Source organism: Benincasa hispida, chromosome 9 (assembly GCF_027475165.1).
Source record: "Benincasa hispida cultivar pf3 chromosome 9, pf3_genome.v1.1, whole genome shotgun sequence".
NCBI lineage: Eukaryota > Viridiplantae > Streptophyta > Magnoliopsida > Cucurbitales > Cucurbitaceae > Benincasa > Benincasa hispida.
In genome coordinates this window covers 86,643,514-86,667,663 of record NC_143486.1, presented here as the reverse complement: position 1 = coordinate 86,667,663, position 24,150 = coordinate 86,643,514, and the positions used below count along the sequence as shown (strand labels likewise).

The following is a 24,150-nucleotide window of genomic DNA, read 5'->3' as shown; positions in this document are numbered from 1 at the left end:
TTCTAGCTCGCTTATCATGGTCTGGTCTCGCTTTTCGAGTTGACCTACATAAGAGATCCTTGCTCCAGTATGACATCGAGCGTACCACACTTTGATGCCTAAATTAGTACATAAAGTGTATAGTTCAAGTAAACATACAAGAAGTAAGATCATGACTCTCATTTAAAGATTATTTAATCCCCTATTGAGGTAGTCGAATAAAGCTATTTATAATGTTTTTCCTATGAATATGATAATTGTATATGGGTACGTGTAACTTTAGAAATGTCAAGGTTGTGTATGACACTAGAATTGCATTCGGTTATTTCATAATTGGTATATATTTATCGACTTGATCGGTTGACCTAAATGCCAAGGCTTTGATTCTTTTTTTCCTCTTGGAATGCATATTCTCCCACGTCTCCTTTTGATTGCCTTTGAGTCCGAGCCTATGTGTAGACTTTAGACCTTGCATCGGGCCACCTTCAACATTATATGTTACACGTAGCTCTTTTTTACTTTTTTTTTTCTTTCTTTGCAATCTTCTTCAATGTCTTATTATTACGAGAATATGTATACATAATACACACACATATGTAGTACGTCCTTTTCAAGTCCTATTCAAAAGGGCACGCTTTTAATTAATAATGCAACTCATGTAATGTCATGCTAGTTAATAAGGATGGATCTACATTCAAGACGTGGGTCATTCTCTTGTATTTTGTATTTTATATTTTATTTCTCTTATTCGTCATCCACATTGAATATGTGGGGTAACCTTTGTTTTTAGTAATTTTATGATTTCGCCCCTAGGAAGGGGAATTAACTTAATATGCAAGTTTTATTGGTATTTGAGTGAAAGTTGTTTATTTATTTATTCTATTTTTTGAGAAATCCGTGATATTCCTTTTTTTTTTTTTCTCCCCTTTTGCATGAAAAGCAAATAAGGTGTTAAAGGGAGAGCTGTCAACCTAAAAAGATTTTCCTTTTTATAATTTTTTTTTTTTTACTACTTTCTTGATGTGAGATTACTAATTTATTAGGTATAAATTACCTTTTTAACTGTTTGAGAGAAAAAGTTAACGAGAGAGAGAGAGAGAGAATATATTTTTTAAAAAAAGAAAAAAAGTTATTTTAAAATTTATTTTTAATGTTTTGGCAACTTTTATAAAGGTGTAATGCATGCCTCGGATTCTTACGTGGGATTGGGGTTATGTTGCAAAAAAAGAAATAAAAATTAATAAAAAGTAGGGGGGAAAAGGAAGAAAAAAAAAAGAAGAAATGAAAGGATATGTTGGTAAAAACAACACAAGTGGACATGGAAATACTAGTTTTGGCTGTTCTCTCATCTTTTGTATGTGGCATTTTCCACCCAAATGCTGCAGCCATGCCCTACTTTTATTCCCACTTTTGTCCTCTCACTATTTTCCCCTTCCTTTTGTTTTTAAATATATATTTACATATACTTCCAATTGAATATCATATATAAATACTTATCATATCCTCATACATCACAAATATATTTTTTTTCTTTTTTTTTTTTCTAATATTCTCTCTCTTTACCCTCCTATTTCCTTTTAAATTTCATGACGTATTATTCTTATTTCTCATTTTTTAATTAACATTTTTAAGTGAGAATTAGTTGAAGTCTAAATGAAAGAGTTCATTGGATATGGATGTGCTTTTCGTGCAATATTAGTGCATAATCCCTTTGAAGGAAGAGTAGGAAGAAAAATATAATATAGTGTGTTGTATTGATAGGAGTGACAATGGTGTTATGTATATAATTGCTAAAACAATTGAACAATCATAACATGTCAGCTTGATCTCGTGACAAATGGCTCGTTAGATATAGATGAATGTTTTAGTGCATAAAATTTTGACTCGTCTATAATGTTGAGTGCATGTTTGGTATTGATTTTCGAAATTGTTAAAATCTATTTTGTCGTATTTTTAATTTTCTTAAAACACGTATTTAATTACTTGAATTAATTTAATATTTAATTTTATACTGTTAAATATATTTTTTGCATTATCGAAATCAATTTTAAATTATTAAAACCGTGTTTTAGAATGATTTTTGTTAGTGAAAAAAATTAAATGAAAGAAACATAAGGTTTTGAGAAAGCTAACATTGCTAGATTTATGAATTGGAGTATCCTTTCTCACCTTTAGTTATGGGTTTGAGCCCCAGGGTGTACTCAGGTTTTAGAGGGATGAGTACATAGGCAAAGGTGGGTTTTAGAGAAGGTACCCATGTTTGATCGAGCAAGGCGTGTGTGTGGGAAATATTTTTTAAAAAATATTTTTATTTTTTTATTATTTAAAAATAAAAAAACTGTCTTCTGTCTTCAGTCTCCTTCCCGTGTGCTTATTATGCGTGGCTTTCGTGCACGTTCTGTGGTAGCGTGCGTTCCTCTCCCCATCAGTTTTGTGCAGTCGTTGGCCTCCACAGCCTATAAATTAAGTAGAGTTCCTTCACATTTTCACATGACAACAAATTTCTTCTTATCTTCTCTGCTTACAGATGTTTTCCCCATTATTTTCTCGAGTTTTACGATTTCCAAGAATATTATATTGATCTGAAGGGTGTGAGTTTTTCAATTTGTTTGAGTACAACTTTGATCAAGATAGATTTATTTCTTTTTTAGTTGTTTTATCCTGGGGATGATGTGCCAATTCTACAGAATTTCTTGTACGTTTGTGCAGAGCCATGAAATCAACCCTTAAGGGAGCAATTTATTTACTTACCCCGACGTTAGGGAATGAGTGAATTTTGTCTTGTGTACATGTGTTCTCAACTCCCCAATCAGATGAATCTCCAAAATCCTAGACTTATTGAATCGACGATCTGGCCATTCTCACCCATACAAATCAAATGATCACCTTCATAGTCAATTCACAACTCACTCATGATTCAAGTCATGTCATTATCACCTATGGTCATCCTGGTGAAATGTAAGTCTCTACTATTAACGGTGTTATATAATGAGACTAGTCATTTCGTAGTCCGGTTCTATACAAACTCGTTTATACATTGTATAGAACACCCCCGCTCATCTGTCTCCACATTAATGATTAGGATCATATCATTTGTAATACTTTACAACAATTGTAACATCGATAAAGCGGGTCGTACTCGTAGTATCACCAGGATAAGGTATCCAGCCTTATCCATCTACTACAGACCATTTAGGTTATCACTTAAACATTATCCATCTTTATGTTTCTTCATACATTTTAAGTATAGATGATAACTTTGGATGTTAGTTTATTAGTTTGTGGTTTTAATGCTACTAAATTTCAAATAACATCTCATTTTATTAAATAAATAAAATGTTTGTCCAATACAATTAAAAACTATAGGACATTACGAGATTTAAGGCATCAACCCCAACAACCCTGTCTCTTGTAGATGTCGACTTATGGTAAGAAGCTACAAATGATGAGGTAGACACTCTTGAATCAAATAGAGCTTAGCACTTAGTAGACCTACCCTCAAGTTTCAAGGGAATAAGGTGCAAATGGATCCTAAAGAAGAAGCGTGGACCTGATGGAACAGTTGACAAGTTCAAAGCCAAATTAGTAGCAAAGGGTTTTAGACAAAGAGAAAACATAAGCTTCTTTGATACTTTCTCCCTTGTCATAAGAATTACCTCAATCTGTGTATTATTTTCTCTCGCTACCATATATAACCTTCACTACAAGAAAAATGAGCTCCCTCGATGTCTAAATCGATCGTTGGGAGCTCGTCCTGTCTCCCGACGCCGTAAAGAACCATCATGAGTTCCCAAGAAACTCCTGACGAGTAAAATAGGCATCGGGACCTAACCGTCGAAACTCTCGAAGCCCGTCGGGCGGTGTTGGGAGATGGGATCTGGTTGGTAAAAACTAAATCCCTTCTTCCCCAAATTATAACATAACCCCCCCTCCCCCCTCCTTTTTCCTTCTTCCTCGACGTTCCCTCTCCTCTGCCAGTCTCCCTTGTCACCGTTCCCTCTCCCTTGCATTTCGCTCAACACCCATTTCTCCCCTCTTTCAACCCGCGTGCATCTCCTTCAAGCCGCCGCCGCCTCTGTCCAGCCACTGCCTCCCTCCTTCAACCGCCACCTGCCGGTAATCTTCCGCCAATAATCTTCCCCCTTTATTTTCTTTTATTTTGTATATTAATTCAAACCATTGTTTTTAATTTCTAGCATGTTATTATGGATTGAGTTTTTTTTTTTTTTTTTTTGTGGTTGTTATTGGGAATTGTTTTTAATTTAAGCCATGGATTGTGGATGTATTGTGGATTGCGTTTTTTTTTTCCCATTTAATTCTCAGGATTATGGATTACTTAATTTACATCAATATATGTGACAATTTCAGCAATTTGGTGGATTATTGTGAATTGTGGATTATGAATGTTATAATTTATGCAATTTTGTAGATTATGGATGTTACAATTTATTTAATGTTGGTCTTAGTTTAGGGGAACAAATCAATAGCATTAGGTGCAAAAAAAATCAAATCACCTATTATAAATTATTTAAAATTTTAAATTCTCCAAACAAACTTAGAGTTTTGTATTAAATTAATCAAAATTCATGTTTAATAAAGACTTTGTACTTTGTCCTCAAATCCAGGTTATTGTTTTGGATTACAGGTTGGTCAGAAAATATTTATTTTTAAGGATGAATAAAGAATAGACTAAACTAAGGAATAAATTATCAGTGGAGTATAGAGAAGGAGTATCCCAATTTTTAGATATGGCGAAGTTTTATGTTAATGATTCCGGACAAATAAGATGTCCATGCAAGAATTGTATGAATTCAATTTGGAAAAAAATAGATATCGTGGAATGACATCTATTAACATATGTAATATCTCCCTCATAGTGTGAATGAGTATATCATGAAGAGCCAGTAAACTTATCTAGAGGTTTTGAAAGTCATACAACTCATTCAATACAGAATGTTGAAGTAGATAGTATAGAGGGTAATGTTATCGAAGAAAATAAGATGTTGAATCTTATAAACGATTTACAAGTTCTAATTGAAAACGAAAATGCAAACGAAGAAAAGGATTGAGAATGAAATGTCCTTTAATGGTCAAGAAAGAGATACCACAAACTTATTCGAGAATTTAATGACCAAAGCACGTAATGGATTATACCCTGGTTCTTCGTAATTTTCGTCTTTGAACTTTTTAGTGAAGTTGATGCATATCAAAGTTCTCAGTGGCTGAAGTAACAAATCGTCTGACATGTTGCTGGAATTGTTAAAAGCAGCATTTCCAGCTGGTACCGCTATACTTACTTCTTTTAATGAAGCCAAGCGAAAATTGTGTGATTTAGGTCTATTCATGCGTGCAAATATGATTGTGTATTGTATTGGAAAGAGTTTATAGAATTGGCTAAGAGTCAATTGTTGGTAAGTAATTATAAGTTTATTCTTTAAGATTCAATTGTAGACTAAGAGTCATGAACATCATCTATGTTAATTCTTCCTTCATTCTTTTGTAGCCTCATTTCGAACTTGATCTGTCAAGTCATTGACTTAACCATTTTATAGAACATCAAATGCAAAACTTCTTCAAAAAATTTAAAGCAGATTTGCATAGATATTACAGGAAATGTGAAGATCCTCAACAAGCACGTGCCAACTTGCCTAGCTGGCTTAAAAATAGCCCAGAATATTGATATTTTTTGTGTGACCGCTTTGAGAGTGAAACGTTTTAGGTTAATATAAATTAGGACGTGTATCATTTACTACATTTACTATTATAGTTTTTTTGTTTTTTTTAAATGTAGGAAATGTTTGAAACGAATAGGAAGAATAGAGAGAAATTACTGTTCGACCACGTAGGCGGATCAAAGTCATTCATGCAAATTCAAGCTGAGTTGCAAAGAAAGGTCGAGAAATAGGACGTGTTGACCTATTTAGGGAAACACACTCTAAAGGTGGCAAGTTCGTGAACAAGTAGCTGAAAATACACATATAACATTTTTTGCTTTACTATCATGTTTTTTTTTTTTTTTTTCCTAACTTCATTCGCTTGTACTTACACATTTAATTAATATGTCTAGAATTGAATGTTGGAATTACAATCCAACCCCATTCTAGAAGGTTCTCAACCACTAACAGGGGATGAAATCTGTGAGACGGTTTTGGGTAGATGACCCGAATATTCAAAAGGCATAGGTTGGGGCTCTAAACCTAAGTCAATAAAGGGTAGTAGCATCTCATCGAGTTCGTCATCTATTTAAGGAACGGAAAGGGGAATGGAGAAATTGAGAGCCAATTTCGAACGGTCTTAGTCGAGAATTTAGGAACTTGAAGACGTTCACAGAAACAAATGAAAGAGAATCATGCAAGACAAATTGAAGAAATGAAAAAAATGATTGAAGACATGATACGATCACAGAGGGAAGACCCATCGAATTAGGTATGATTACTACATTATTTAGTTGTCTAATATGTTGTTATCCTGCGGTTATGGTAGCAAAGTAGTTATGTCTTAAGTAGCTTTATGATAGATAATTGTTAGCTATTCTGCAGTTATGGTAGCCAAACAACTGGATTTTGATATGCTTTTTGTCGTTTTGTGTGTTTTTTGATGTGTTATCCTGCAGTTATGAAATTTGTGTGTGTGTGTGTGTGTTTTTTTTTTTTTTTTTTTTTTTTTTTTTTTTTTAATGTTTTGGAGGTTTCATATTTGTCGTGGGGGGTGGGTAACGTTTGATTATACTCGTTTTATCATTAAACTTGGAGTTATTGTGTGTTTATGAATGTTTATGAAGTTCTAATATGTTTGTGAATTTTTTGTTTATGAAGTTTGAACGTGTTGTGGATATTTAAAGATGATGACATTTGAATGTTTTTGTTTTATTGTAGAATGTTGTTCGGAGATGAGATTGGACGATTGTTCAAGATGTTGTGTTTTAGACGTGTTCTAGACGTTGTTTTCATTTTATTTCTTCTATGTATTTGTGAAAACAATTTTTTTTTATTTAGTATCAACTTTGTTTTATTTTAGGATATTGTAATTTTTGATTTATTTGTTATAGTATGGACTTCGTTTTCGTTGTTTTATTTATTATGTGAATCTGTTTAGTTGGTTAATTATGTTTTATAGGTGATTCAAATTAAATTTTAAAAACTTACAAACTATAAATTAAAAATATTTGAAAGACAATTTTCAACTAATGAAGAAACTCCCCACGCATATATTACTGCGTTGGGAGTTCTTGTAACTCCTGACGCATAAAACAAATCATCAAGAGTTCGAGCACTCCCGACGCATGAAACAAACCGTCTGGAGTTTGAGAACTCCCGACACATAGAACAAGGCGTCTGGAGTTAGTCAAGGAACTCCTGACGCCCTATATATGCGTCGGGAGTTCCTCGACTAACTTCTGACGCCTTCCTTTAACTCCCAACGGGTTTTTACCTATCAAACTCCCAACGACCCATTATTTATCGAGAGAGGCTCTCCCGACGCATTTTTCACCCTTTCCCAGCGAATTGTGACGCCGGGAGAAGTTTGATTTCTTGTAGTGCTTGTGGTACATCATATGGATATAAAGATCGCTTTCCTAAATGATGAACTTGAAAAAGAGATTTACATGGAACAACCTGAAATGGCTTCATAGTCCACAACCAAGAAAACAAGGTTTGCAAGTTAGATAAATCTTTTTATGGCCTAAAACAAGCTCTTAAACAGTTGCATGAAAATTTTGATAACCTAATCATGTTTAAAGGTTTCAAAATCAATGAAAGTGACAAATGCATCTACTACAAGGTTGAAGACGATCTTATGATTGTATGTAGATTATTTGTTAATCTTTGGATCGAACTTACATGTTATAGATGATGTGAAATCCATGTTGAGTGCAAACTTCGATATGAAAGACTTAGGAGAAGCGAGTGTTATCTTAGGCGTAAAAGTGACTAAGTCTGAAAAAGGGAATTTCTTTGGATCAATCTCACTATGTATGAAATATTCTAAATAAATATAATTACTTCGAATGTAAACCAACATGTACTCCTTATGACCCTAGTGTTAAGTTGTTCAAGAACACTTGTGACAGTATTAATCAAATTGAGTATGCGAGCATCATAAGCAGTCTCAAATACATCGTTGACTGCACTAGGTCTGATATAGCTTATGCTGTAGGATTACTTTACAGGTTTACAAGCAGACCTAGCATAGAGCATTGAAATGTAATGCTATAAAAAGTGTTATGAGATACTTGAAGAAAACTCAAAGCCTATGATTTGATTATCATAAGTTTCTCGCTATTCTGGAACTCCCTTTTGGATAATTCAAAGGCTATTAGTGGCTATGTCTTTAATATAGCAGGCGGAATTGTCTCTTGGAAGTCCAAGAAACACACTATTTTAGCATAATCTACGATGGAGTCATAAATGATAGTACTTGCAACAGTTAATGAATAAGCGAGCTAGCTTAGAAGTCTGCTATAAGAGATTTCCCTATGGGAAAAGTCGGTATCAACAATATTGATCCACTGCGATAGTACGACAAAAATTGAAAAAATTCATAACCTTTACTACAATGGAAAGAAACGACAAATACGTCGAAAGCACGATACCATTAGAGAGTTTCTCACTACTAATGCAGTTAGAGTGGATCATATACGAACTGATGAAAACTTGGCAAATTTTTTAAGAAATGATTAGTCAGAGATAAGGATTTCAAAACCTCAGAAATGATGAGACTCGTGCATATGGAGAGATGAATCATCTGTGAGGAAACCCCGACCTGTAGATTGGAGATCCCAAAAAGCAAGTTCAACAGGTAATAACTAATCACAAGTGACATAGACTGAATCATGCTAAAACGAATGTAGAGTTCCCTTCCTATGATTTAGAGTCTAAGCATGATATTCTAAAGCGTAAGAAAGGTTAAACTTAGTTCTTAATGAGATCTATACTTGATATCAAATGGGGTACCTAGCTACAGGAATACTCTCGATGGACTCACTTGTGTGAATGTGGAAGCGAGGGTCGTTTCCTATGGAATTTTAGGAAAATTTTCTAGTGCGTTCACTAAACTGGGATACACATGCTAGACTTTAAAGCACAGACTTTCGAACTACACCTTAGTAATATTGTGTGTGAGATATTGTTAGAGATATAGTACAAAACCAAGAGTTACTCTAGTATATTTTGAATCATTTACACTATGTAAAAGTTTAAGTCACTAGACATCTTTCCATATGCACAGTATTTTTACAGACCGATGTTGCTCGATGAAAAAAATGTTTTCTTGTATTCTAAACAGTTTTTCAAGTTGTGCATATTTACAGACTGATGTTGCTCGATGAAAAAATGCTTTCTTGTATTCTAAACAGTTTTTCAAGTGGGGGATTGTTGATGAAAAGCTTAAATAAAAGAAAGATAAGGTTTTGATAAATCCTACATTGCTAGATTTTCGAATTTGGGTCTCTTTTATAAACATTCACCTTTAGTCATGGGTTTAGGCCCCGAAGGGTACCCATGTTTTAGAGGGGGTGAGAAGATAGGCAAAGGTGGGTTTGGTGGACATCCCATACGCGCGTGCCGCCGCCACCATCCGTCCGATCGGTTGTTAGATCAAGCGGACGAGACGAGGCGAGCATCTGTGAGAAATATTTTTATTAAAAATATTTTTATTTTTTTTATTTGATTGTTTATTATTTAAAAATAAAGAAAATGTCTTCAGCCTTTTTATTCATGCACGTTCAGTGGTTGAGTGCGTTCCTCTCCCCATCAATTTTGTGCAACCATTAGCCTCCAGAGCCTATAAATTGAGTAGAGTTCCTTCACATTTTCACACAACAACAATTTTCTTCTTCTCTTATATACTTATAAACATTCATTCTACTATTTTCTCGATTTTTACGATTTTCAAGCCATTTATATTGATTCGAGGAGTGAGTTTTTTGATCGGTTCAAATGCAGCTCCGACCGAGACAGGTTTATTTATTATGGGTTGTTTTATCCTAGGGACGACGTGTCAGTTATGTAGAACTGCTTTCACATTTGAGAAGAGCCACGAAACATCTTTAATAGAGCAAGACCCGTGACTCGACTTGTAACAAGTTTCTTTCTTGCAGGTTCTATTTTCTTACAGCTATCGTTCGTGACCATTCGTAGCTGTCATCTTCTATCTATCGGAGGGTTGCTGTTATAACAATTTTGAAAATGAAAAAAAATTGATTTTGACTATCCTTAGACTTCTAAAACAATGCACACCCTTTATTTAGTCCAATTGCAATATATGATTTTTGAAAAACTGAAAGAAAAAAGAGTAATTTCATTAGTTAAATGGAGTATCGATCAACTGACATATATTATGTATTAGTAACAAAAAAAATATTTGATGATATAGTAAAAAAAATAGATGACCCTATTCGATTATCATTCTCAATGTTAGATGCTCGATTCTTAGTTATACATTTGATAAATAATAAATAATTATTATAATTATAATAATAATAATCAGTTGGAGTGACACTGTCAAGTGACCTACGCCACTCACGGCCGTCCTAAAGCTGCCCTTGACTTTCCATTTATCTATGACAAATCAACGGCTCGTATTGACCAGCTACATCCGTTGATCTTGGTTACTTTAATTTTTTTTTTTTCTTTAAAGCGTTTGACTTCAGAATTATTTTCATTTTTTCCATCATGCTCACACCTTTGTTCTTCGAATTTTTATTTGATGCACTCTCCTTCGTTGACTTTCTCCATAACCTTTGACTTCCTATAATTTAACTTAATTATAAAATTAATGGCTCTAGCCACCTGAATCCTTTGATTAATACAAAAGATTCATCTCTCTCATCCCTCTACAAATATATTTTATATTAGTTTATAAATTTAACAATAGGTAATTGACATACATTCTAAAAAAATTCTACGAAAATATAATAATTAGAAATAGTGATAATAACTTAAATAAAATAACGTTAAAAAAAACTTCATAAACTAATGGGATATATAAAAGTTTTAAAACTAAAACAAAACGAGCATAAAAAATAAAATTTTAAAAAAAAAAATTTGTGTCACTCCAAGATTGGCCATACTGATACAGCTCATTGGAAATGTACAAAATTCATTTTTATTTTGGAATATTTAGAAATTATTGATTAATTTGCGCCACATAATTTCTATAGATATTGCGAGAAAGATCGAACACAAACAACCTGATGATAGAAAGATAGATCAGATGCTCAATGCTTGAACAATAAATTATCAAAATATTCAGTTTTTTTAATAATAAAAAATAAAGTTAAGGATTTTTATGTTTTTTTAAATCTCCATTTATTTCTTAACATTTTGATATTAATATAAAACTATAATTGATGTCAACATTCAATGAATAAGATTAAAATTCCAAAAGTCCGAAGGAAAAAAGAAATTGTGAAATGCCAAAAAAAAAAAATCTTTAATTTATGAAAAATTATCGAAGAGAGCACGTTCAAATTTTTACTTTATAAAACTAGCATTTTTTTAAAAAAATCGTAAAAACAGTTTTTCTCAGTCCATTTCAGTCAAGATTGACCACGAGATTTTAGTTAAAAAATCACTTTTTTCTAGCCTGTAGATTGTTCGAGGCTTTCTCAGTACATCTCATCATATTATACACCAAGATTATGTGCATGTTAGTGCTAGTCTCGAGCAAAGTAACACCGAAATTCTATATATTTGAGCTTTCTCGGTGAAATTTCGTATAGAATTAACACCGATATTCTATATATATCCCAAATCTTACCAAATATTTCAAAAAAAGTTGATATTTTCCAAAATTTAAAAATATTTAATCGTTTTGGAAAATCTAATTCAATAATTGGAAAACACATTTGGAATTTTGAAAATTCATAAAATTGTGAAAACATAGATTATGCTAATGATTTGAAAATCTATGTAATAATTTGATATAATATTTAGTAAACATAACAGAATTTGAGAAATGTTGCAAATAATATAAGATTTGGGAATATTACGGAAAAAAAAATTAGCAAATCTTGATATATAATGGGGCTAGATGTACCGAGAAGGCTCAAAACAATCGATATGTTGGAAAAAAATTGATTTTTTAACTAATTCTCAATGGTCGATCTCTCCCGAGATGAACCGAGAAAAACTATTTTTACAAGTTTTCAAAAAATATGCTAGTTTTGTAAGGTAAAAATCTAAACGTGCCATTTTTTCACAATATCCCTTAATTTATCACAGAGATGACAATTTAATGAGAGAGAAAGCGATCTGTACCCTGATATGTATGTTGTATCAATTAAAATTGTAAATTAATAATTATGGTTGTTTGAATATTAAACTTTCATAAATAAAGCATTTTAGTTTAGACTACTCATTAGTTATTTTCAAATATAACTTAGTTTATACCACACTAAAAGAATATGTGTATCAATGTAATATTTTCAGCTCATTTAAAACCATTATCCTATAATTAATTTCAAGAACATTACTCATCTTCTAAAATCAGTTTAGTTCTTCTTTAAATAAGTTGAGAAAAATAGAAAAATTTAGTTACAAATTCGCTCATATCAATGAAAAGTTTCTATTATTAACTTGATTTCAACCTTTCCTCTTAACATTGTGTTGTCCCCTTCATTTAAATAAATTTTATATACATACCAAGATTATGCGTTGACTATAATTTTAAAACAAAATCTTCATGTAGGTCATCGTGAAAGTTTTTAGTTTAAATTAACAAAATTATTCATCTGAAGTTCTAACTGACTCGACCCCTATATTTTAGAGGTATGACTTTTTTTCACCAAAATATAAATAAAACGAGTTTAAAATATGATATCTATAACGTATAAATTATAATGTGTGTATGACTAAATAATAGAGATGTTCAGATAACTCGAACAACTCGGACTATCAAACACAAAATGTAAAGATTGGATTAATTTTGTTATTAGGTTGAATTGGGTTAAATTTTTTCTATTTTTATTGGGTTGTGTTGGTTTATGGGTTGGCTTAAAAAAATTAGGTTGACCCTACCCGACCCATATTATATATATATTTTTTGTTTAAAGTTTGATTACTTTTTATGGATTAATTTGTGAATTTTTAATATTTTTTTAATTATTATGATATTTATCTTTGTTTTTGTAATAAATATCGTAGACATTTGATATTTAGCATTTGAATTTTCTAATAATTTAGTTATTAGTCACATGTTGTATATAAATTTATATATTTTTAATTAAAAAGAAAAATATATATAATCCGACAATTCAACTCAACCCGAATTCTAAGGGTTGGTTTGGACTTGATTTGGGTCACTTGGTTGTCAATCCAACCAATTTCGATTGTTGAGTTGGTCCTAAAAATACCTTCAATACAATCTAACCAAATCCATATATATCCCTACTTAATAATTTAAAATAATGAAAAGTATCGTAGGCATATCAACTCCAAGGCCGTCCTTGTAGGGGACCGCTAATTGGGATAGGTTTTAAAAATAGAGTTTAGATGTCAACTCTTCCGAATAAGCAACCTAAATGAAACTCTATTTACATTTGGGCTCAAATTAAAAAGGATTTAAAAATATTATTTTAGTTATTATATTATTCTTGTTATACATTTTGGTATTTATACTTTTAAATTGCTTATTTTGATCCTTATATTTTTAATTTTAGTTCATTTTGGTTCACTCTTGTTCTTATACTCTTAAAAAATTGTCATTTTTGTCCATTCATTTTCACTTTTAAAGGATAAAATTATTACTTTTTTAAAAGTTCAATTACCAAAATGAACAAAAAATACAACGATCAAAATGAACATTTTGAGAGTAGAGAAACCAAATAAACAAAAATAAAAAATATAGGAACCAAAATAGTATTTAAACTTCAAAGAAAAAACAAATTTTGAAAAGAAAAACTCTATTTACATAAAAATCACCCCATTTCACAATTATTGTTTGTTTTTCCCTTCTTCGATAATAATATAAATATAATTTAATTAACCATATTTTATAAGCTCTAATATTTATATACTTTTTTTTTTTCCATTTCACCTCTAATTTTCAAAATGTTCAGTTTAATTTATTGTTTTCCAATATTTTCTAATTTACACCCTCACACTGTGATATAAAATTAATTGCGATGTACGATCGAAATTTACGTGACATAATACTTAGTATATTCGTGAAAGTTCTTTAAAAAAAACTATGACAGAAAAAGACATTATTTTAATCCAAATACTTTTAATATAATTTTTATGTGATTTTCAAGTTTCAAAATTCTTTTATTTTACTATTGAATTTTTATTGATGCACATTTTTGTATTTGACCATAACTCTTAAATAGTTAATTGATTTAAATTAACTAAGGCGTTTGAAAAATTAATGAAACCTAACTTAATTATAATCAGATGATTGTTTTCATTTAATTATTACATTATATATGAAATATGTAAACTTAATATAAATTAGACTCATAAGTTGTGTAATGGTGGTAACTTTTTCAAATGCAATACATTAAGTTGTGTAATGGTGGTAACTTTCAGATGAAGGAATTACAGTCTCTAATTCATATATTCCAACATTTTTAAAATTTGTATGATTTTTCCCTCTAAATTTCCTTTAACAACCAAATATTTAATTAGGAAATTGATTTAAAAAAAAAAAAAAACATTCAAATTGAATGGACTTAACATACATTTATCTAAATATATTTTTAGAGAACAATAACATAAGTTTTTATATAAATAATAATAATAGTAAGCTTACCTGTTGACGTTGAAATGTTATCTTCAATTTTTTTAATTGGGATTTAATTATTTTTTAATGACTCGGAACTATAATTTATCTGAAATGTGTTGGGCATGCAATCTTACGAATGTTTTTATGTTCAAATTGCAAAAATGGGCATGATATTTACTGTGGATTTTGGCAATATTTGAAATTATTAATTAAATTAAGTGATCCCAACACGAAATTTAAAAGGAAGAGAAAAAAGAAAAGGTCCCATAAATTGATTTTTTTAAGGAGATGGGACGAATGAGTAAATTAAACATATTAAATAAATTGATTGCTAGACAATTGTATAGTTGAAAGGTCGTATTTGCATTGATGTAATAATAACAATAAATTTAATGATATACTTTAAATTTGGGATTGTTTTCAAATATAGAAAAAAGATATAATTAAATATTATCAATTTAAAATAAAAAAAATAATTTTAATAATTTGATGACTTAAAATAATTTTTCGTCTACTAGTAAAAGGAAATTTTGGGGGAAAAAATGAAGAGCCAAAAGCCAATTCAATGACCTTTGGAAGAAAAAAAAAAAAAAAGCGTACGTGTTGTTTGTTCATTGGTAAAATCCAATAATGTCGACATGACCAAATCCAAAGTATAAAATAAAAAGAAAACAGAAAAGATAAAACTATTGCTCATGGAAAACAATCTTTATTTATTTATATACAATTTAATAATATTTTTATTTATATACAATCTCTCAATTTGAAATAAGAGTATAATTTCGCAACAATTTAACGATCTTTTTTTTCTTATTATTTATATACAATTTAATAGTTTTTTTTTTTTTTAATTATCGAGGTTTAGATTCTCGTACTCTCCCTGATTATTATACTTAAGATATACTTAAGAAAGAATACTGATCATAAATCCAAATACTTAAACAAATCAATATATGATTGTTTAAAAAATAAGTAGTTTGATTATATACATCTATGATTTACTGAACTAAACAATATTAAAATATAATTTTGGTATCGGTACTTGGAAATCTATTAACTTTTAGTTGATATACTTTTAATAAATCTTAAATTAGGTCTCTAAAATTTAATTTGTACCAAAGTTGGTCAAATAATAATAATAACAATTTTCATGTACGAAAATATGATACGTAAATGTGGTTTTAAAAGATATAGTAAAAATGGCAATATAGTAGAAAATTTAAAATAAACAACAAACCAGTTGTGGAGACTAAATTTAAAATTCATTGAACATATGTATCATAAAATTGAACAACATTCAAAATCAAAATAAAGGGACTATAATGATATTTTAAACTATATAAAAAAAACATACAAATCAACCCAAAAATCACAAAAAAAAAAAAAAAAAGTCAAATAAAACTCTGCGAATGGAATATCCAAGTTTTGAAAATTGATTAGATAAAAAGATCAGAACTCATCATAAAAATATTAAAATTCTAATGTGGAACTAAGTTTACTCGATCATAATTAACATCTAGTCTTTATTTTAAGGTTGGAATATTGTCAATATATATTGCTAACGTACTAAAAGGGAAAAAATATACACAATAAAATCCATAGAAAAAAAATCCAATGAAACGATAATGTTTAACACCCACGAAATAGGTTTATAGTTCATGAAATTTGAATTAAAATTACCATATTATCCATTTAAATGCATTAATTAGTTAAATTTCGGGGGGTGGGGGGGGGAGGGAAGTGGCAGACAGAGATGTCGATAGGATCAGAACTTCAACAAGATATCGAAGGTAAGATGACGTCATATATCATTATAAATACATAATTCAATTTAAAACAATATATACATAAAAATAAATAAATAAATACAACAATTCATCTTCCAGCCGCTATTTAAAGCGCCTATGTTCCGAAAACATTACCAGTTGTGACACAATTCACAAAAACCAAAAAGCGAACCCACCAAAAAAAAATCCCCCACTTCCATTTTTTATTACCTCTCCCTTTCCTCAGCCGCGAAAAAAAAAAAAAAAAAATCCTCTTCCTCCGACGGCGATGATGATTGCTTACCTGGAACCGTTTCTACAGGACACCGATTCCCGCCGGCCACACGACGGCTCCTCTCTATGCGAAGCTTTAGAGCTTCAACTACAAGGCGGCGTCAGTACCGACTCACGGGACACCGGTTTAGCCGGTAAGGATTTCGGTGGGCTACATTCCATAACGCCGTTGGCTTTGATAACTCCAGCTGGTGCCGATGACGTGGCGAAAGTAGTGAAATCAGCCGTACAATCGTCTAATCTGACGGTAGCAGCAAGGGGTAACGGCCACTCAATCAACGGCCAGGCGATGGCGTATGGAGGGTTAGTTATGGACATGCGTGCCATGGAGGATCATTTCCGGGTCGTCACGATTAACGGATTGTCCTATGCCGACGTGTCAGGAGGGGCATTATGGGAAGACGTCTTGAAACGCTGCGTTTCAAGTTACGGATTGGCTCCTAGGTCATGGACGGATTACCTTAGCTTAACGGTCGGCGGGACACTGTCCAACGCCGGCGTTAGTGGCCAGGCTTTCCGGTACGGCCCACAAATATCCAACGTGGCTGAATTAGAAGTTGTGACTGGTAAAGGCGATATATTAATTTGTTCAGAAAATGAAAATTCGGAATTATTTTTTAGTGTTCTTGGTGGTTTGGGTCAGTTTGGGATTATCACAAGAGCTCGTGTTTTGCTTCAGCCAGCTCCGGATATGGTAATAATCCTATTATTTCCATTAATTTCGGGTTAATTTCATATTATAACCTGCATGAGTCACAGGTTTACGTTAATTACGTAATTAATGTTTAATTTTTTAATTAGGTGAGATGGATTAGATTGGTTTATGACGAATTCGAAAGGTTCGCTCACGATGCCGAATCCTTAATACGGCGGCCGGAAGGCGACTCGTTTGATTACGTGGAAGGCTTCGTTTTTTCCAACAACGATGACCCATTAACTGGAAGACCGACAGTACCGTTAGACTCCAATACCGTCTTCGACTCATCTTATTTAGGGGAAACCGCCGGTTCGGTTCTCTACTGCCTTGAAGTCGCCGTCCACTACCGGAACAACGACCAAGTCTCAACCGTCGACACGGTAAAAAGAAAGAAAAAAAAACTAGTAATTAATATTCTATTCATATTATTATGTTAATGAAGATTAGAACATTTGTGACCGTCCGATCTCGCGACGATCTGTGGGGTCGGGTATGTAAATATTTATAGAGACACACACACGTATAATTGTCGTAAAAAAAATGACTGAGTTTTTGACCTTAGTAAGGAAGTGGAATTTGACCCATTGAAATAGGGGTTAGTGGGTCCTACCGTGAGAAGAGGTGGAATTTTATTATATTATATTAATTTAATTTAAATTCCAGCGGCGGAGAGTGAAAAGGTCAAAACAAGTTATAGTAGCTCTCAGTCATACGTGTACGAAAATTAGGGGGGTCTCTTTGGTGGGGGGAAATGGCTATATAGCCTTATACATAAAGTTTTATAATTTTCATTTTCTTCTTCATAGTCATCATTATCCAAACCATAAACCGACGACCTTTTTAATATGTATTATTATTTTTAATTTAATATTGTGAGGCTGTTATTTAGTTTGGAAAAAAAAACATGAAAACTGACAATACGATATAATGTATCTTCCATTGGATTTTCTGACACTGGGTAGCTCCCATAACTGCCCAGAGTATCTATTCCTAATTACGAGGATAGCACTGTTTCTTAATTCTAAGGTTATTAAAATTTTCTAGTATTTGGAGTGGGGGTATTTTGGTAATTAAAGTGGAGATATTGGGGGTAGAATTGTAAAATGGGAGGGAAGGGAGTGTTTCGTAAAAACACTGATCATTTGAGATTTTGCTGACACAATGGTCCCCATAAGTTGCTACAAGTGGCCAAAAAGCCATCATTTTCTGGAATCTGTAAATCATGAGTGGTATACTGGTATGTCCTTTTGCTTTGAAACGAAATGACGGAAATGCCCCTTCCCATGTATTTTGGGTTTTTTTTTTTTTTTTTATTATTTGTCAGGATGTTCAGAGGTTGCTGAGTGGGCTTGGGTATGTAAAGGCGCTGAGATTCCAGGTGGACCTCAGTTACATACAATTTTTGTCACGCGTGAAGCGTGCGGAAGAGGAGGCAATTGCCAACGGCGTTTGGGATGCTCCTCATCCTTGGCTTAATCTCTTCGTGTCAAAATCTGACATCGCTGATTTTGATCGTGTGGTCTTCAAGTCCCTCCTCAAAAATGGGGTCGGTGGGCCCATGCTCGTCTACCCTCTACTGCGTAGCAGGTAAGTACTGTCTCCTTTATTTCTAAATTTTACTTTTTTAAAAATACATTTTTGATCCTTGTTCTTTTTTAAAAAAATAAAAAAACTGGTTGAATTCTAATTTATGTATCAAAATGTTTTACTTTTAGTTCTTAACTTAATTTTATTTCAATTAGTTCATAAATAGGGTGCTTGGTTAATTGAAATTCTTCTAATTCTTGAAATTAATGAATAATTTTTTATGTTAAAGATTGAAAGTGAATATTTAGTAAATAATCAAGTTAAATATAAATTTAAAAATTTAAAAACTAAATTAAAATAAAATTCAAATTTTAAGATAAAATCTTTGAGTCTTGTAGACGAAATAAAAACTAAATGGAAACCTAAATTAAAAAGGTATTTTCTTCTGTAAAATTTGAAGAAAACAAATAAAATTGTACGATGGGTTTGTTGTCTGGTCTGGATGTCAAAGCATGCTTGCTGCCACGTAAGAGTTAGGGAAATGTTCCAAGCTGGATTTATAGCTAAACGACGACGTTTTTATTCACGAATTCCATCTGTCATAGACACGTGTTGTGCACATGGGCTGAGAGGGAGAGGGATGGGAGTGGAGCCCAAAACGGTCACGTTTTGGCTTAAACCTTAAGTCACCTGAGCCCTTCAATCTGATTTGATGAACATTTTAGATTGGGTGGTTAAGATTTGAGTTACGCCAAAATTCAAACATCTCTATCATGCACGTGGGACCCTAGTTCTCACACGTATGCTATTCTTAGCAACCATTCTCTACAAACATTCTTATTAACGTTGTTTGTTAATTTTTAATTTTTCAAAAAAAGGCAGGATAAGATAATTATAATAATAATAATAATACATTAATACCAATAATAATAATAATGTATATTTAAAAAATTGGGACAAAGATATTGTGGGTCCCATGTTTTTGGAGTGTAAAAAATTGAAGAAAAATTTGGAAATTGACTGACCTTATTGGGGTGCTCATATAAAGGACTTGCCTTTATAGGTGATGGAGTGTAGGGAAAGGGGTAAATTGGTCAATGAGAATATTACTTTTTGAGGAAAAAAAATGGGATTTTATTTTTCTCTTTTTCTTTTTCTTGAGATATGTAACTTTCACGATGGCCAATGGATAAAACAAAAGCAAGGCAACTTTCAAAGTCAGTATATTTGCCATTCGTGAAACGACAAGGTTTTTTATTCGCCAACCTGGATTTTACACCAAATTCTCCTAAATGCCCCTCCCCACTTGGTCCACCTTATTTCATCTCTCTCACGAGTTTTAAAGTTGATTGATGATTTAACAATGTTTGCAGGTGGGATTCCCGAACATCGGTGGTGCTACCAGAAGGAGAAGTGTTGTACCTAGTGGCGTTACTACGATTCACTCCCCCAAACCCAAAATCGACATTGGTTGATAAATTAGTGGAACAAAATCGAGAAATTATCAATATATGCAATGCGAATTGCATCGACTTCAAACTCTACTTACCACACTACCATTCAGAAAAGGAGTGGAAGCTTCACTTTGGGAATCAATGGAGTAGATTTGTTGAGAGAAAAGCCTCGTTTGACCCAATGGCCATCCTTGCTCCAGGTCAAAAGATCTTCACCAGAATTCTACGTAATCAATAAGTCCATTTTTTTATCCAAAAAACTCCAATTTTTTTTAATAAAAAAAAAATTGATATTGTTAGCTACAAAAGCAAAACTCAACCCACAATTTCTTATAGTGGAGAGTACGAAACCTTATATGTTGTTATCACTCGTAAAACACAAATATTAGTACAATGTAAAGGACAATAGTAATTTTTTTAAAAAAGAAAAAAAAACTTTTTGGAGCCAAAAAAAAAAAAACTACAAAACTTGATCATTTGGGTTTATAGAAAAGCAATAAATGATTTTCTTTTCTTTTTTTTTTTTTTTTTTTTTTTGTTTGTTTAAAGATGCAAAGTGATTTGACTTGGATAACATGCTTCCTTTGTGAAAAAATTGACTTAAAAGACAATGAGTGTCGTGGATATTGTATCATTTTGAAGTGATGTCGAGAGCCCATTGGCTCAAAGTGTCTACCAATGCAATTGAAAGGCAGGTGCCACCATGGCCACAATTTTGTATGTGTGCATGTTTGTCCTCTTAACTCTGCTGACTAGAAAGCTTGAACCATATGCATTACCTGTCTCTTCTTCAAAAAGTTGATGTATTAGATTGGGTTCCATGAGTTGGATTTTGATTAAGATTACATCTCTTTTTCAAATCAACTAAATATATGAAAAGATTGCAAAAACAATACCCTTAAATTATGGTGCCTGTTCAATTGTACTTTCTTCGATAATTATAATACCCTTATACATAGTTCTTCATTTAAGATAATCACAAGTTTAACATGAGATTATAACACTATAGTAGACAAATTATTATTATTATTATTATTAAAAAGAAAAGAAAAGAAAAGAAAAGAACCAAACAGTGTGGATCGGTTCGGTCGGGTCGGTTCGGGTGGATGAAGGAGACAAGAAGGGGCTGCTTTTTAGGGTATGCAATTTAGGTAAGAGGGGAAATTGGTTGGAGTTTTGAATATGAAAAGCATAGAGAGGGATAAAAGGTAAATGGGAATGGGGTCAAAAAGTTGGCTTTAGGAGGCAATTATAAGATCATGATTTCTTGTAAGGTGCACCCAACCAATCACAACTCCATGCAATTTCAAAACAAATTATAATATAATTTATTTTTTATATATAATCCTTTTTCGATTCTTGAGTCATGCACGAACGTCTTTGAACCCTTATGTTCAAACCCATTTTTAACTCCAAGTTTTTAGATATCTCTCTTATTTTATTTTATTTTTTTTCTAGAAAGATGAGGGGAGAAAAAAGAGGAGCTTTTTGAGGTTCTATTTAAATTTCCATGTGCATATAGAAAAAGAGCAATTTTTATTATTATTATTATTTATAATATTCGAGAGTGTGAGAATTGAATTTAAGTTTATGTTAGTCTAGTTATTGGTGAGCTCTTTGAATTCGTAATGACCTCAAAAGCTGTCACTTTTTTTTATTATTATTATTCCTAATTTGAAATTGACTGAATTATGAGGTCCATGGAGTGAGTTTTGGGCCGAGTTTAATATTATTGGGCTTAAGCTCGAAAATATCACTAGGCCCAATTTCCTAAAGACATCCTGTGTATGATTTCCATGTAAGTCCAGTTATTGAATCATACGCCCATTCTAGCCTTCGACTTGGGCCGGACCGCAGATTGTTGTTATGGTCTTCGATAAAAGGGGATTCTACACTTGCATGGTTTAAAATATTATTTTAGTCTCGTACTTTTAATAGATTTTAAACATACGTTGATAAAGTTAGTAATCTCAGATTTGATTAAATAATAATGATTTTTAGACAAAAAAAAAAATATAATATGTAAATATGTTTTCAAAACTTTTTTACGATAATAATAATAATCGAAAAAACGGTAAACTAATCCTTTAAACTAAATTAAGGTTTATTGAAAGTACGAGTACTAAATTGAGCATCTAAGGACTGCAACGTGACTAGTTTAAAAGTACGTGGACCAAAACAATATTTTAACTCATTTATTTAATACAAAAGTTAAAATATTGTTTTATGTCTTGTACTTTGATTCGTTCCACTTTACACACTGTCAACCGTTGAATTTTAGTCTTTGTTCTTTCAGAAATCTTGAATTCAACCATTCAAAGGTAGTTTTTGTCGAAATTGATTAGATAATAATGATAATTTTAATATAAGAAATACAACGTGCGAATGTATTTACAAATCTATTGAAAATCGTAAACTTTGAACATAAGTTGAGCGTTAATTGATAAGTAATACTCCCTTGAGACATGAGGTTTAAATTAAGTCTCATGCAACTATTTGATTATTAAAGAAAATTGTATTGAAAATACAAAAACTAGAGATTCACGTCAGAGTGGACTAAAATGAAATGAAATATAATTCAATCGGGAAATCATCACACCAACATCGAGAAACGAACTTGTTCATTGTTGAGCGAGCTACTCTATCAAACACTAAATCACGAGATCATCAAATGTGTCGAAATTGAATCTCACTGTACTATAGTTTAACTATGATCGGGTTATTCAGTTTCATTAATAAAGGCAAATGCGTTATTGTAGCAGCTTGATTGAGATATTTGTCCTTACTAAATTTTTCTAATATCTCCGTTTGAATACTCGATATATTTATTTATGGTATTTGTCTGCACTCTTTTAAAAATCCAATATTTTCATTGTTAGTCCAGATTGTTGACATTTATAATAAGGTCTACCACTGTTGTAGCTTTTTTTCCCTGATTATCTAATTATCATTAATAATACTATATTATTATTATTGCCTTTAAAAAATAATTTTAGTTTTTATGGGCAATATAAATCATGAAATACATGCAATAAAAGTAAATTCTCCATCTCCTATTAACATTTTCCGAAATCATATCAAAACGAACAGTTTATTATTATTATTATTATTATTATGTTTTTTTAAAATACACATATCGAGATTAAAAAATTTGAAGTTTTGTTTGGATGTTGATTTTGTTTAAAAATAAATGATTAAAATTCTCCTGCTTTTTTTTTCTTTAATTACAAAAACAGCTCGTTTTAAAAAAAATGTCTATAATAAATGTACTCTATATTCAAAGCTTTTCATTAATTTTCTATAACTTGAACTTAGTAAAATACATTTTTTCCAGTTACATAATTAGCATTTCTTTATTTAATTTCCAATATTCCAGCAATTTTCATTTATCAAGAAGAAATATATATATATATATATATATATATATATATATTTTAAATGTCAGCGTTTCCTCCTTTTTCATGTGTTATTTTGGCAGAATTATAAAATAATAAATATTCGTTTTTATATTACTGGTTTGAATTTTCGTCGTTGCATTCAAAATTAATTGTTTCACTAACGAGTATACAAGAGTGTTAATGCAATTAATGTATAATAGCTGCCACTATTTTTTTTCATTAAATTATAAATAAATATGAAGTTTTAATATTTTATCAGATTTATTCAGGGTTGGCAACGGAGTTGGTGTGGGGAATCCCCTGTCTTCGGC

At 31.5% G+C, this 24,150-nt stretch overlaps 1 protein-coding gene across 1 annotated transcript; it reads left to right on the top strand.

Moving 5' to 3' along the window:
• The first annotated feature begins 16,412 nt into the window (after positions 1-16,412).
• On the top strand, positions 16,413-20,749 carry CKX7 (cytokinin oxidase 7). The gene is made up of 4 exons (XM_039042943.2): positions 16,413-17,457; positions 17,565-17,840; positions 18,785-19,047; positions 20,361-20,749. The coding sequence occupies exons 1-4, from the start codon at positions 16,759-16,761 to the stop codon at positions 20,677-20,679; spliced, it is 1,557 nt and encodes a 518-aa protein (XP_038898871.1). The 5' UTR covers positions 16,413-16,758; the 3' UTR covers positions 20,680-20,749.
• The last annotated feature ends 3,401 nt before the right edge of the window (positions 20,750-24,150 follow it).

Excerpts from the sequence above, each read along its gene's own strand:
- CKX7 (XM_039042943.2), top strand. The coding sequence starts at position 16,759 with ATGATGATTGCTTACCTGGAACCGTTTCTACAGGACACCGATTCCCGC. Across the intron at positions 17,841-18,784 it reads AAGTCTCAACCGTCGACACG|GATGTTCAGAGGTTGCTGAG; the intron begins GTAAAAAGAAAG and ends ATTATTTGTCAG. Across the intron at positions 19,048-20,360 it reads TACCCTCTACTGCGTAGCAG|GTGGGATTCCCGAACATCGG; the intron begins GTAAGTACTGTC and ends CAATGTTTGCAG.